Source organism: Aedes albopictus, chromosome 1 (assembly GCF_035046485.1).
Source record: "Aedes albopictus strain Foshan chromosome 1, AalbF5, whole genome shotgun sequence".
Taxonomy (NCBI): domain Eukaryota; kingdom Metazoa; phylum Arthropoda; class Insecta; order Diptera; family Culicidae; genus Aedes; species Aedes albopictus.
Genome location: NC_085136.1, coordinates 81157625 through 81173144, shown reverse-complemented (window position 1 = coordinate 81173144; position 15520 = coordinate 81157625). Strand labels below are relative to the sequence as shown.

At 37.7% G+C, this 15520-nt stretch overlaps 1 protein-coding gene across 1 annotated transcript in view; it reads right to left on the bottom strand.

The window, feature by feature from the left end:
- LOC109421982 (short-chain dehydrogenase/reductase family 16C member 6) overlaps positions 1 to 13011 on the bottom strand; it is a 144558-nt gene extending 131547 nt beyond the window's left edge. Inside the window, exon 1 of the mRNA XM_019696615.3 lies at positions 12398 to 13011. Within this exon, the coding sequence (XP_019552160.2) occupies positions 12398 to 12456 (59 nt within the window). The 5' untranslated portion in view covers positions 12457 to 13011. The remainder of the gene's footprint in view (positions 1 to 12397) is intronic.
- Between the last annotated feature and the right edge of the window lie 2509 nt (positions 13012 to 15520).

Below are 15520 nucleotides of genomic sequence, written 5' to 3'. Positions count from 1 at the left end.
TGTTGAACATGCAACGTCAGTTTTATCTGCGGAAGGGAAAGGAGTTGATGAAGCATTCGCTCGTCCACTACAGACCGGAAAACTTACTGCATGTACGCGAGTTCATGTGGAATTCCGAAAGATGGTTACAGTTAGCACAAGTTCGTTTTGTTGAGCGGATAGCGGCGGTCGGGTGGCGTAGCGTAGTGTTGAATTTCATGCTTGAATTCGACGTATCATTATATTGACCAGTTTATCTAAAAGCCTTTATGGTAATGGTTGTATTGTAAACAATGCCCAAAGGTAGGCATTTCTCTGCAGAAGTAAAGAAATGTTCCCCAAACATTTCTCCAGGAGTTCTCTAGAAATTCTCAAGAACTTCCTCGGCAATTCCTACAGTAGTTTCTCGAGAATTCCTTTCGGAGCTCCCCGGAAATTCTTCAGAAGTTTGCAGGAGTTTCGTGGAAGCATCTTCAGGAGTTCCCCAAGAAATTCCTCAAGATATCCTCGGAAATTTCTGCAGGAGTTTCGTAAAAGTTCAACAAGAAGTTCCTAGAAATTCCACTAGGAGCTTCCCGTGAATTATTTTATTAGTTCCCGGGAAATTCCTCAAGGAGTTCTGGGGGAATAGCTGCAGGAGTTTATCTGAAATTTCTTCTGCAGTTCATCGGGAATTTTTCCAAGAGTGACTCTCTATTTTTTCAATTCCTCGAAATTTTCATTAGGAGGTTTTCCGGAATTTCTGCAGGAGCTTCCTGGGAATTCCACCAGAAGTTACTCGAGAAATCCCTCAGGAGTTGTTCGGGTACTCCTCTTGGAGTTCCTCAGGAATATCTCGAGCATCTCTCCAGAAGTTTCTCAGAAACCCCTTCAGCAAACACTTAAGATTTTTTCCAGGAGTTCCTCGGAAATTCCTTCAGGATTTCTTCGGCAATTTCTCCAAAAGTTCTAGAAGAATATCCGAGGAACTCCTGTAGAAATTCCCAAAGTACTCCTGGTAGAATTCAAGGAAGAATTCCCGAGGAACTCCGTGTGAAATTCTGAGGATTTTTTGAAGAATTTCGTGAGGAAGTTCCGAGGAAATCACGCAAGAATTCTTGAGCAATTCCTGGTGGAACTCCTGGATGAATTTCCGAGAACCTCCTGGAGGAATTGTCGAGGAGCTGTTAAAGAAATTTCTCGTTCGAACCGTTCGACTCCGTATTCGCTAGACCAGAGCGTGCGACCATACTGAGCTCTCGACGCATACTAATAAGACACCAGCAAAAAACAAACTGCCTGGTGGCTAGAAATGCGGAGTGCGAGAGTAAGTCTCGGCTTCATAGAAAACAATTCGCTCTCACTTGTAGTTATTGGGCACAAATGCGAGTGCGTTTGGCATCTAAGCCGAAAGAGAGATGGGTTTGTGAAAGTAGAGTGTTCACGGTGTTGCTTTCCATTCTGCAGAATCATTACCTGTTCTGTGGCTTAGTTGGTTAAAGCGCCGGTCTGGCGAATACGGATTCGTGGGTTCGAATCCCACCAGAACGCGATTTTTCACAAATTTCTTCTCTCAATTTATCAATTATCAACATTTCGTGCCTACTAATTAAAATTTTTTCCAGTATGTTCCAGATATACCAGCAAATCTGGTAAAATGCCAGAAAAGAGCAATATGTATCAGAGTTATTGAGAAACTCCTGCAGAAAATCCTGGGAACACCTGTAAGAATCCTCGAGGAAATACTGTTGGAATTTCCGAGAGAGTCTTGTTAGAATCCTCGAGACATTCCTGCTGGAATTCCCGAGGAATTCCTGGAGGAATAACAGAGAAGCAGAGAAGTATTCCTAGGGAACCTCTGGAGGAATTTCCAGTGAAGTCCTGGAAAAAATTGTGGGAGCTCATGGATGGAAACTTCCAGGAAGATTCCCAAGTAAACTCCTAAAGAGCTTCCTGGGAGATCCTGGAGGAGTGCCCGGTAAAAAAGTTGTTTTTGCAGGTTTCTTCTGTCAGAAGAATGAGTCATTCAATTATTCTTTTTTTATTCCGGGGCCCGTGGTACAATTGGTTACACGTTTGCTTCATAAGCAGATGGTCATGGGTTCGATCCCAGCCCCGGCACTTTCGGTAGTTGCTCTTTCCCCCTGAGAGCAGCCGACACTGACTCTCTTCTGAGCCCCATGGCTCAAACGGACTCGGCAAACGGCATTTCATAATGGATCCCCAATTGGAAGAAAGAACACATCAACATCCTCGTGCTCATCATTCCACCATGATAGGGTAGAAAGTGGAAGCAGCGCAACGGCAACCAGTTCAATATAGTAGAGTTAGAATAGAATACATTTAGGCGCTGTACAAAGTGTAAATAATGTTTCCAATTGGAATCGCTCACGTGCCCTAGTGGACAAAAGAGCTGTAAATTAGGTTAAGTGATTGAAGAACGAACAAAAAAAAAATCAATAGAACAAAACGCTATTAATTTGTTTGTTTTTTGTTTATTGTAATGATACAGTTTGATATATTCTAGCTATCATTTAATTACCTCTGAAGTCCAATATTCATGAAAACATGGCTAAAATTTTCTTCAAGGGGTCAGCAAGTGGGGTAATGTACCAAATGTCGAACACATCCGAAATGCTGAACAGTTTCTGAAAAGCGTATAAGAAATCGAACTTAAGTAATTCTCGCTCAATGTAAACAGCTCTTATACTTTGGTGCCACGATATTCCAAAACAAAAAAATTCAATTAAAAATTTACTAAATTTCATTTCCTGATAACTCAAAAACTTCACCATCCTACGGGCAGAAGATCCCGTAAGAAAAAAAGAAATAAAACAAAAAAAAATCTGAAACTCCTCCGAAACCTCTGAAAACTTTTCAAGCCCCCAGAAACATCTTCAAATGCCTTGAAACACCCTTAACCTTTCAGGACGCGCGCCATCAAGCAGCTGAAACTGCACCGCGCTCGCGCTGAATACAACGGGCGAGGTTTTTTTGGTAGTGTTGTACTTTTTACAATGGCGTGCGTCCTGAAGGGTTAAAAGTTGTTTTAACCATTTTAAACTCTTTATTGAAAACGATCAGGAACCGACTAAAATGATGTAAAAATATAAGGACCGCTGCGATCCTGAGAAAAGACCTCCGGCCCTGCGGTTTCTACATATGCTCTGTTCTTTTGTTTGTATTTGTATTTATATTGTTATAATTAATTTAAGATTTACTTCATTTGTATTTTGTCTCAATCAGTGTGTAAAAAATTCGAAGATTGAAAGTAAATATTGACATTCTCATTGTTTCATTCGTGTTTGGTCACATTCATTGTTAGCGGAATGCCTCTTCTTTTTTCATTCAATTCACGAATATCACGAATATTTTTTGCTGCAATCCATAAAGCATGGAAATTAAGGTGGCCCACACTTATATGAAAAACAAAAATTTCGGAAAATGCCAAGTCTTACCTCCTCAATCAGTTGTTTCGGACTCCCAGAATCATAACTTTTTTCACAGCCGTCGGATCACTTCGCGGTCTTCGACAAAGTTGTTTGGCATATAATCACCTACAATAATGCCAAAGGGTTTGATTATTGAACGCTTACAGCGTCACCTAGCGGCAAAATTCGAAAACTTAAAATTTCTGCATACATTTGGCCAAGTTTTCCCATACAAACTTCAAGCGATTTGAGCGCCCCCTTAGGCTCAACCGATTTTGCTCAAATTTTGAACGTAGCTTCTGGGAGTCCAAAACAACTGATTAAGGAGGTAAGACTTGACATTTTTCGAAATTTTTGTTTTTCATATAAGTGTGGGCCACCCTAATGGAAATATTGTTTTAAGCAATCAAAAGGTTAATTGGTCAATTAACATCTAAATTAACGACTCATGCAAAGTATTTCGTTTAACCAAATCAAATTTGATAGATTTAAGCATTTTATGTCAGTATGTAAACTTGCATGCAACTTTTGGAGGGTGACTTGTATGGGAAATATCGTTTCTAACATAAATCGCTTAAAACTATCAAATTCGATTTGGTAAAACGAAATATTTTGCATGAGTTGTTAATTTAGATGTTAATTGACCAATTAACTTTTTGATTGCTTAAAAAAATATTTCCATGCTTAATGGCTTGCAGTCAAAAAAGCCTAAAATCGCATATTTTGCCCTATAAATTGAGGTATAGTTCAAAATTGTGACGTGTTGGAGCAAATCTGAGCCCGGATTCGGATTCAGCGGCCCAAAATCTGTCAGAGACACATAAGTTTGCTCTTGAGACAGACCAAAAGTTAATGTTTGTTACGCTGTGTAACTGGAGAAGTCTCTTGAGAAACTTCTAGAGATATCTCTGGATTTGTTAGGAGATTGCTAAAATAAACTCCTTGAAAAATGTTGTGCAAAAGCACTAAAAGAATCTGGTTTAATGCCTGAATAATCTTTTGTAATAATATCTCGATAAGTTTTCAATGAAACTTTCAGAACATTGCTAAATAGAACTACATACCAGAGAAAGTCCTGGTAAAATTTTAATAAAAAGCTTAAAATATTGATTTAAAAAAATCATGGCTAGGTCAGAGCACTGACCGTCCCACTCACTTAAGTGATTTCGTTGCATGTACATTCTGGTTGTTTGGTCAAGTGGATCTTAGCGCACTCGTAAAAGTTCCATTACGCCGCTCAAAGTGTTGCCACAAATGATCCATACCAAGCCAGAAATTTGATTGCTATTTTAAAATTGCAATTAAATTAGCCACACATATATGGCAACGAAGAAATCGTATTTAATACACACAACAGGTATACTAAATACTAAAGTGGAGGCCATATAGAAACATATAACCGATTACAGCGATTCCGTGCAACATAATTAACGATTTGTCGAAACAAAATACGATTTTATTGATTTTCTCCGTCTAAATACATATATGATAATGCATAATCTTATTAAGATTATGCGTAGCGATGTATAACTCAAGATTTTGAAATAAAAAAAATAGTTAGTGTTCAGTGGGAATCAAACCGAGGTCCTCTGATTGAGAACTGTGCATTATCTCTATTAGCTACAGCGCCAAGTTGAAAATATAGGGTTCAAAGTTTATGGGCTGAAACGAAAAAAATAGCATAATACGATGCGATAGGTACTTGTGGTTGGAGCGTTTTGGTTGCGCATTGAGGGCACCAATAGTGGTGACATAGAAGAGGCTTGGACTTCACATCTTTGTTAAAATTTATACACCGTTAATTATAAGTCATCTTAAGTATACGAATAGTACTAAACCTACATATTTGGTAGAAATTCGCCCATACTTAGCATGTCACAACAAAATAAAATGAAAAACAAATTTTGTTTGTATTTTTTATGAATACAAACTTTTCTTATCTTCTATCATACAAAGATGTAAACAAAATCATTTACGATTTCAAGATACTGCGGTACTGCTAAAAGCTATCAATATATGCCACTGTAAAAAACAATTATACGATTTCTTCAATTTTGTTCGTTTCGTATACGGCGCAATTATGATGCAAACGATCAATGTACAACATTGTTACAGTTGTATACGATTTCACAGATTTTGATCATACTTTTACTGCCCTCGGACGCATAAATATCACATGCCTCAATAGAAAACCCCGAGAAAAACACATTTGAAGTTTCAATAGAAACTGTGACTATTGACGTTTTTGATTGACTTCAACGCAATTCAACTATCGAAACATGTACGAATTCAGATTTTGACAAAATATTTCAAAAATATATAATTATCAAAGTATGACTTTTGACATAAAAACCTCTAAAATGTCGAAATGTAACATGTGACATTTATGCGTCCGACAGCAGTTTAGGTAGCAAGCTCGATTTAGCAGATGCATATACGATGTGAAGCGATGATTTTCACGATTCAAAGAAATCACTTAAACGAGCCGGATCGCAGTTGGTTCACCAGAAGGATCGCAATTTGCTCACACTTGGTTCATTGCCTTCACGCAGAAAAAATATATTGAACTCAAAAATAAAGTGCTTTGAATCAAAGAAAATTAATCATTGAACCACGGCTTAATACCATTTTGCTTTGAATCAAATACATTTGGTATTAATTTCAAAGCATTTCTTACATTGTTTCTAAAATCAGCCTTTGCGACATTGATTTTAGTTTCAAATACTTTTCAACTTTGAATTTATAACATTATTGCTTTGAAACTAAGCAATTTGGTAATTTCAAAGACAGTATTTTTTAGAAACAAATATGCATGGACTTAGATTTAAAAACAAAATATTTTTGTTTAAAAGTGATAACGAAATAAAAAAAAAAAAACTTGCGAGATTCGAACACAGGTACTGTTATTATATGCTTCACAGATAGTGAGCTATCGTACACGGCCAGATCTGCTCTTGAAAAGCTGAGGGTAAAACTGAATCATCTTGCTCATTATTGGCGATATGCATTCTCCAATATTGAAAACAAAGAAATATTTTGTTGATTCAACAAACCCCGCGACTTAGAAATGAAGTATTTTTAAATTTGTTTCTAATATGTGTTATTTTTCTGCGTGTTTCTTTGCCCCTAAAGATAACTTATTCAGTGTTTTATGATTATATTGGACAACTACCATTCCAATAAATCATATCAACGAAAAAGTGTACCAAAATTTGATTTCATTAGAGAAATATTTGCCGTGAACCACTGAAACACAAAAACATCGCAGTACAGAATGATGCGAATCTCTCGCTCGTGTTCCTGTCGAACGATCGCGATCCACAGCAGCACGAACAGTTCGCTCCGCAGTGGATAGCGATGCGATGGCATTTTTTTGTGTCTTCTGAATCGATTTTACTCTCGGTTTTCCAGCACTGCTTATAAATGCTAGCGAACTTGCAGCTTCACACTTAAAACTTATGATTTTTTCACGATTCTATCCAATTCTGTGTGATTCTTCCGATTCCGATCTAACACCTTTTGAGATCGGAGGCGACTATATGAAACAAAATCGAAATTGAGAATTTTTTAGCATAAAATGCGATTTTATACAACCATTGTCAACAAATATACAATTCTGATTCAATTTATAAAAATATACGATTTTGCTCATACAATGATTTACGATATGTAGTTGACTGGGAAATCAAGTGATTCATAGTAATTAGTGTATGTATACGATGCTTTACGGTATGTTTCAAATGTATTGACATTGTTTTTACAAGCCATAATTTCTTTTGTCATAAATCGCAGAAAATTACACATTTTCAATTTAGCCCCAATCTTTTGTGAGAGTTTTGTGCAGTTGAATTAACTCAAAAATAATTCGCATGAACACGGAAAATAAAATTTGTCAATAGAAAATTTCAAAATTTAAATTTTTCATCAATACTCAGAAAATCTCAAAACGTTTCCGTCTTCAATAATTGGTAATCCAAAAAAGCTACAAGAAAAAATATAAAAATGAAAGTGTTTTCAGAAGCAAAAGTTAATAAAATCAGAAATCAAAATTTAGAAAAAAAAAATGCGAAAAATGTTAAAGCATATGAAAATTGATTAAAATGACGAAAAATAATGTATGGATTGGAACTAAATATTTGGGTATTGGACAAACAAGGGAAAAGCAATAGTCTTCGTCCCATCGGTAAAAATCTATTTTTCATGTATAAAGTGGCGAAGATTAGAGTAGAATTCTTGCAGAGCAAATTCAAGCAAACAATTGCATAACCGGAACAAATGACTTTATGATGAAGAATGCACTCACAACTATGTTGTAACATTTCCTTCTTCTCAGGTTAGTCTTCTATGAGCACTTTCACAGTTATTAAGGTGACTCCCTGTATCACTCCTATTTCAGCTCTTCTTTTTCGAGAAGTCTGTCACTGAGCATTTTGCATGTGTACATCATGTGGCTGGCACGAAGATACTCTATGCCCAAGAAAGTCAAGGAAATTTTTGTTACGAAAAGTTTCCGAAACGACCGAGATTCGAGACATCTAATACGGTGATTAGGGTAAGGGAGGTATTTTGGACCCCTTTAGGAAGTGGATGAACAATTAAGCGAAAAAATAAGGTTTTCACTACACTACATCGATAATCTCAGTGGACATTACGTAGAGCAACATATTCTCTGTCGAAAGTAGCCAAACAGAACTCAAAATTGTTGTTGTAAATATAAGAAATATCAAAACTCCTGAAGGATCTCGGGCTTCTGTTTTGAACCACCTAATTTTATTTTGGACCACCAAGTAAAGGTATTTTGGCCCACCTCATTAAATTTGTTATTACATGATGAAATGAAGACACCTCAGCAAAACTTTACACATAGTTAAACCTACGTGAATGTTACAAATTTTTGTTTCGCTTTTCGAGACAGGGAACGTTTAAAAATTACGTAACGTTCAAAAAGGAAGGAAGTTAGTTACAGGCGCCATTTTTTACACATTGTAGTATGATGTTTCATTAAAAAAACGCAAAACGTGAATTGATTAACTATCGCATGACGTCAGTTACCATGCATTAATTACGTAACGCTTCAAAAGAACTGTGAAAGTCTAGGGATTTTCCTAAATATAAGGGCATTTCACACATAATGTAATAGTGGGAAGGCCATCAAAAATAAAGTAATTTTAAAGTTAACACATTGTCTCAGCCATCAACGTATTGTCGAGAAGGACAAATGTTCTAAACTGGATGACTGAACACTTATAATTTTCGGCTTTATGACATTTGGTCGAATGATATTTGGTCGAAAGTTTATTTTAAGGTAACATACTTTGGGCTTTGGACAATTGGTCGAAAGACTTTTGGTCGAATGGACATTTGGTCGAATAGCAATTTAATCGTGCTTCATAATATTTGACATTAGAGCAAACATTATTTTCAAGTGAGTTTACTAATGTTATTCATATTGTAAATTATTTTCGATGGCAAGCAGAGAAAGTCAGCTACTTCAGCAGCTGACTTTCTCTGCTGACTGAAGATTTCTCCTTCTTTTCAACTTTGGCTCATCTTTCATGTTTCCTATTTTATTACGTTTTGTATAGCATACTGACTTTTTCATCAGAAATTTCTCCTTCTTTTGAACATATGCTTTTCTTTCAAGTTTTTGTTTGTGCTGAGAGTGGATACAATAGCTTCGATTTTTTTTTTGTTATCACAGATTTCTCTTTCTTTTCAACATATGCTGTTCTTTAGAGCTTCGTTTTTGTACTGTGTTTAAATGTTATAGCTGATGCATTTTTATTAGATACTAGCTGTCCCGGCAAACGTTGTCTTGCCAAGCTGTGGTGGTTTGACAACTGTTGAGCTCATAACGTCACCGCACTCTAGATTGGCTTCATTTCGATCGTGTTGATTTTCTTTTCAGGTCATAAAAAACAGAATTTTGTCTATTTTCTTACATTTTTAGTTCATTTCCCTGACTTTTTCTTACATATAAACACAGCCACCATGAATACGAATCGAACCATGCAAGAGTCATCCTGATCGGTTCAGCCGTTCTTGAGTTTTGTTGCCTCAAAGGGACTTCAAACTCATTTTTATATATATAGATTAGATATTTTTCCTTCTTCGAAACATAGGCTTTTCTTTCAAGTTTAATAATTTCATTGAGTCTTCATGTATCTACTGTTGATTTTTCACCAGAGGTGCATTCTTCTTTTGAACACATGTTCTTGTTCCATACTTTGTTTCGTGAATAGCTTTTTTTCATTAGAGGTTTTTCCTTCTTTAGGGGGGTTTGTTGAAGTTTCTAATTTGACTAAGATCAGATGATCTCATCACATAATTTTCCTTCTTTTAAACATTGGCTGTTCTTCCATGCTGTATTGCATTTGAATTAAAAGCGAGCCAAAAATGCAATGAATGCGTTCAATTTTTTGAACGGTAGCGCAGTAGTTATTTAACTTGCATTTAACTTCAAGAACGTTCGGATCCCAAATCGGTTCCAAACTCTCATAGGCTCGTTCTATCGATATGCCATGCGAATAAACTGGCCCGGTCATCCGCAACTTCAGAAAATCCGGAAATGTGCCAAACTAATTCACATTGTGGGAATGATGTGTAAGAATGTGTTTATTGAGAAGTTGGAATGGCCATGACATGTCGAACATATTGCTGAAAATCCGGATTTTACGAAAACCATGGTCACCAGACAGGTTCACTCGAATATGTTCTCAAAGAAAGATGAACTTCTGAATCAAATGAGCCCAAGATAATTCAAATCTTAAAAAAAAATACGGATATATAACCATTTCAGCATTTCAGTTTCGAGGATACCAGGGTATCATGCTGTCATTTTTCTGCGTTCAAGATAGAGCTCACTCGCGTTCCAACTGAATAATTTTCAAATATTTCTGATCGCAGCGTGCCAAGTATGAACTTGAACGCGTTGCGCCACTACTTTCATGTTACCCTCTTTTTTGTATTTGCATTTACAATTCTTTCATCTGACATAATAATATCGGCTGCCACGGGCTCCCAAAAGTAAGATATTACGGTTGCAAAACTGCCGTTCTGAGTCGTAGATATTTAGGTGTGTAGATATTTAGGGAATTAATTTAATTGTTGAGCACTGCTTGCGAGATGTTGTGTCTGGTTTCAAGGGTGTCAATTCCTAATAACAGGCAACGTTCTCGGTATGGCGGTATATTTGTCTGATCTCTCTATGGAAGGTTTTGCCTTTGGAAGGCTTTGCATTCGTAAGTCTTTTAATCAGTTAGTGCCTTTCGACCAAATGTCTATTCGACGAATTGTCCATTCGACTAAATGTCATACATTTCCTCCTCAACAATATATGATTCGACCAAATGTCCCTTCGACCAAACGTCATTCGACCAAATGTCTTTCGACGAAATGTCATAGATAAATAATTTTCAACTTGGCGAAAAGCTGTAAGGACACAAATCGAACCCATGACAATCTCATTATAAAATAAACGTATAACAACCCAGATCACGAGATGCCCCAACGTATTCTATTTATCTTTTTTCAAAGTGCATTACGTTGTTATGAATGTTTTCTCCCTTTAGAAGGAACGGAGAGATAAATCTGACAGGTGGTCTAAAACATGTTCCTATCTGATTATGTTGAATATATTTTGGCCATACCTCAAACCACCATTTTAGTAAACATTATCGCACCACCAAACTTAAAAACAGTTTATTTTGAGCTCTAACGAGGCCCTAACTACATTCACATGAAATAAATGTCCATTCCTAAAATATAATACCTCTTCGAAGCTGACTACAAATTTGTCCCCTTCCTTGATTTTGGTGTTTATCCGTGCGTTTCATTGGAAGTGAATACATTTTCTCTATATTTTTATATTGAACAGCATATTTAACTGATATCCAACATTAAGGCGAAACTGGAAGCATTTTCTCATTTTTTTGATTTTTGATTTTTTGAAGCAATATTTTCAAAATCGGTTTTCGTGCACATGTAGAGTATGGATCAGGGTATCTTCTGATTTTTTTACGCTGTAGCAAATGTTTTTCGTTTTTGCAGAAACCATTTTTAAGTGAAATTTTGTTCAAAAATGGTTTCTGCAAAAACGAAAAACATTTTCTCTCGCGTAAAAAATTCAGAAGATACCCTGATCCATACTCTACATGTGCACGAAAACCGATTTTGAAAATATCGCTTCGTTATTTAATAAAAAATCAAAAACCAAAAAGTGAGAAAATGGATCCAGTTTCGCCTTAAGGACACTACATAGTTGAATACTTTTCGTGTTCCAATCAAAAAAATCATCAAAATTTAGTATAAATTATATAATAAATGTAATAAAACTCCCTGGGTGGGCCAAAATACCTTCACTACTCTAGTTACTGACCTCTCAATATCCGGCTTTGAGTGTACAGTCCTTGAACTCCAGCTCTAATTGACATGATTAAACATTCGCTCAAACGTCTAATAACTGCTACTTGTAAGTGATCGTTTGTTATGTCATAACTTACCAATTTTGCTTTTATGCAATCTTGTATACGAAATGTAGCAGCAAATTCTTCATCTAAAATTACCGGCGAAATCTAAATTCACTGTTTTGAGTTTGTTGATCTTTTCATTGTCTTGATGGTTCTCAAGGCTATGGCATCGTACACACATTACGTTACGCTACAGGGGAAGGAGGGAGTCTAGTTTAGCGTTGCGAACCATACAAAATATTTTTGACAAAAAGCGCTACAAGGGGGAGGGGGCAGACTGAAATCGCCGATTTTAGCGTTATGTAATTTATGTACCATGCCCATAGTCGAATATTGAGCTGAAAGTAGTATACCCCTTACATAAAATAACATCTCGTAGATTTCTTTACTTAGCTGAATAATTTTTGTTCTAATAAAATCCTTTAGATTTCATCCTATTCCACCCTGACCATCAGCAAACCAACCACAAAGCTCCCATTACTCCAGCCACCCAGAGCAGCTAAATTTTTCACACTTCCATCCCATTCACCGGGAACGTACCTCTCGCTGCGGAACACCGAAATTGCGTTGTCGATGTTAGAATCCTGCAGGCAATTCATTTTTGTTACTGCTCCAAACTTTTCTCGAATTTCCCACACAAATACGGTACAAGGTCAAACTTTTCTAGGATTGCGGCGTTTAGTCTCTACTAGATGCCTACGGATGCCCTCTTTTTCCGATCACGTCCGATGCGGTCTCTCGAGAAACTCGAAAAAGAGGGTAATTTAAAATCCACGACCGTCCGCACTGTAACAACCGCAATGACCACGACGACGAGGTACTGCAAATTTCGAAATTTGAACGCGCGCGCACTCCAGCCCCCGTAGTTTAGTAAGCTCTTGGATGCAACTATGAACCGTGAGCTGGTAAACTATCCGAAGACCGCACAGGTCGTGATGACCACCAAACACCGCCGTGCAATTGCCGGCGCGACGCGCACTCTAATTTGTGTATCCCCGAAAACGACGGATTCGTGGCTTTCGGTGGAGGCGGCGGCGACGGTGGCGACGACGGGGGGGCACTCGAAATATCCGACCGGTTGATGTACAATGGAAATGTGCAAAATTTGGATTCGCCTATTGGAAGCTTCCACGCCCGCAAACGGTTAGAACGCGACTGAACTCTTCTATGTCCGATGAGTCGTTATCGACCGGTGGTGGTGCTGCGGTGGCTGGCTGGCAGCCGTCGTCGTCGTTGTCGAGTAGCAGCAGACCAAACAACCGAACCAAAGCAAACGCCACCACGCCGCGTACCACATGGACAAGGGGACGCGGATAGTTATTAGTTGCGGCGGCCGGCGGCGGGCGGGTATAGTTGGTTCGGTATCGTCACACAGGTGGAGGGATGGATGGATGGTGTGGTGACGTACGAGGCAACCCCCAGGCGCAAGTCTCAACACCAGAGACCGAGGGTGGAGGTGCGGTCGTCCGTCAGCGTCAGGTGTGTGTTCTCTGTTACCTGTGAACATGATGCTCCCCATCCGCCGCCGATGGTTGTTGACCGTTTTGTCCATCACAATCAGTGAGGAATACGTTCAATGATATCTAATAACACTAATCGGTGGGCATTTCAATGCGGAACCATTCTGAAAGTATTTAGGTAGAGTCTTTGAAATATACAGTAATGGTTTTAAATGGAACATTTGAGATCTAGATCACATCTATGAAACACTAAAGTATGGCAAAATCCTTCCAGTTGGATTAGGATGCAGAAAACTGATGATGCCGGTAGGGCCAGTAGATGTATACTAACCATAGTAAGTTAGAAAGAAATACTCAGAATTCTTCAAAATATCAGATTTATCCACCTATTGGAACGGACAAAAGTGTGAAATAGAACTAACCCAGTCCATTTCTGCCACTTATTGCCTTAAAATGTGCATTCAGAATACCTTTTTCCAAAGAATCCAGAGTTAATTAGGAGAAAAAAAACATCTGGTAGTACCTAATCTAAAACTCATTTACGGATTTTAAATCAAAGCAATGGTTTACATACAAGCACTGATTACTCGAGAAAATGTTTGGCTCCTGGGGGTTTCCTGAAGCTTCAAGAGAGCCTTAAATATATTAGGGGGTTCCAAGGGGTATTATAAATAAATATATTAGGGGGTGCCTTTGAGACCTCATATAATGCTACTGACTCTCCCAGAAACGCCACTTAAACCTCTTGGAACTCCTATGAAACCCGTTGGAACCTACTGAGCCTCTGATAACTCCTGGGACAGCTCTAAAACCCTCTAAAACCACCCTGAATCCTTCTGGGATTCTATAAAACGCCCAGGAGACCTACCCAAGTAACAATCCTAATTCTATTTGGTTTTATTTGTTTTTATGATAGTTTTATCGGAACATTGCATATTCTAGTTGATCTTATCGGAGTTTCAGCTGAGCATAACTATTCTTTATCAATATGTGGTTTTAAAAACACCTCCAAGAATACTTGAGGTTCAGTTCATAAAACCATAAACACAACAAGAACTGTTGAACTTATTTTCAGTTTTATAAGGTTCTTGTAGTTATCTTCAATCATCCGTTCTTGATCAAGAGCAACTGTTCTCGCAAGAGAACAGTTTGGTACATGAAAAATACAAGAAAAAACTCAAGCATCAGATTTTGATTCTCACCGTTCCATTATTGCTGCCAATCAAGAACACTTACCCGGAAACCCAACCGCGACGCGGTGCAGTGCCAAGTTCCTCCGGTTGCAGCTTCCGAAATGAGGTTGATTTGGTTATCCAGGACGTCGATTCCCTTGTAATCGGGAGTCAAATAATCGACCTGCAAAATCACTTACCTGTTGGAAATGCTGACCGGAGGAATAAGGCGCTGCACCACATCAAGGACGGTTCCCGAAAAAAGGTCTGCCTGGTTGGCAACGGTACCGGGGATGATTAAATTTATCGCACGAAGTTCACAAAATCCACCGCGGTGCGATAATTTATTGTTTGTTTACAATTTGGCGCACATGATTTATGACGTTCTCGGCGGAGTTTGCATAAACCTACATCAAGAACGTTATAAACCTGAGTACTCTTGAATAATACTTCTTACCCTTGCATAAGATGAAATAAATTTAAGACGTTCTTGATGGAGAACAACCAGGCTGCACTGAGAACATTATAAATCCTAGTATTCTTGTGTTATGCTTTTAGCTCTGGCATGAGTTGAAAGAAATTTAAGACGATCTTATGGTGATGATGATTAAAACCATCGATGATGGACTGACCACCGGCCTAGATTTCAATGGAAGCCATGTTGAGAAAACTCATGAGCAATGTTCGCATGACAAGGAATAATATTTTTAAATATTTTATTAGTGCGTTATAATGGAAGCGCGTTACAATTTTTGGAAGTATCTTGCAACATATATACGATGAATTTTGCTTGGCATTTGGCATCCTTGCTACATCCCGGAAATATTTCTAATTTGTGTGATAAATTAATCCCGATTACAATAATGTGTCATTTTCATTGTGTTTTAATATCAATTTAATTCACCAAACTTTTCTGTCGACATAAAAGCTGCATCAACAACAACACCGACAAATTTATTATCGTTTTATCGTGCACTTGAAGAATTCTACAAGGAGAAAGCAATTCGCCTTGAGGACAACTTGGGAAGTAC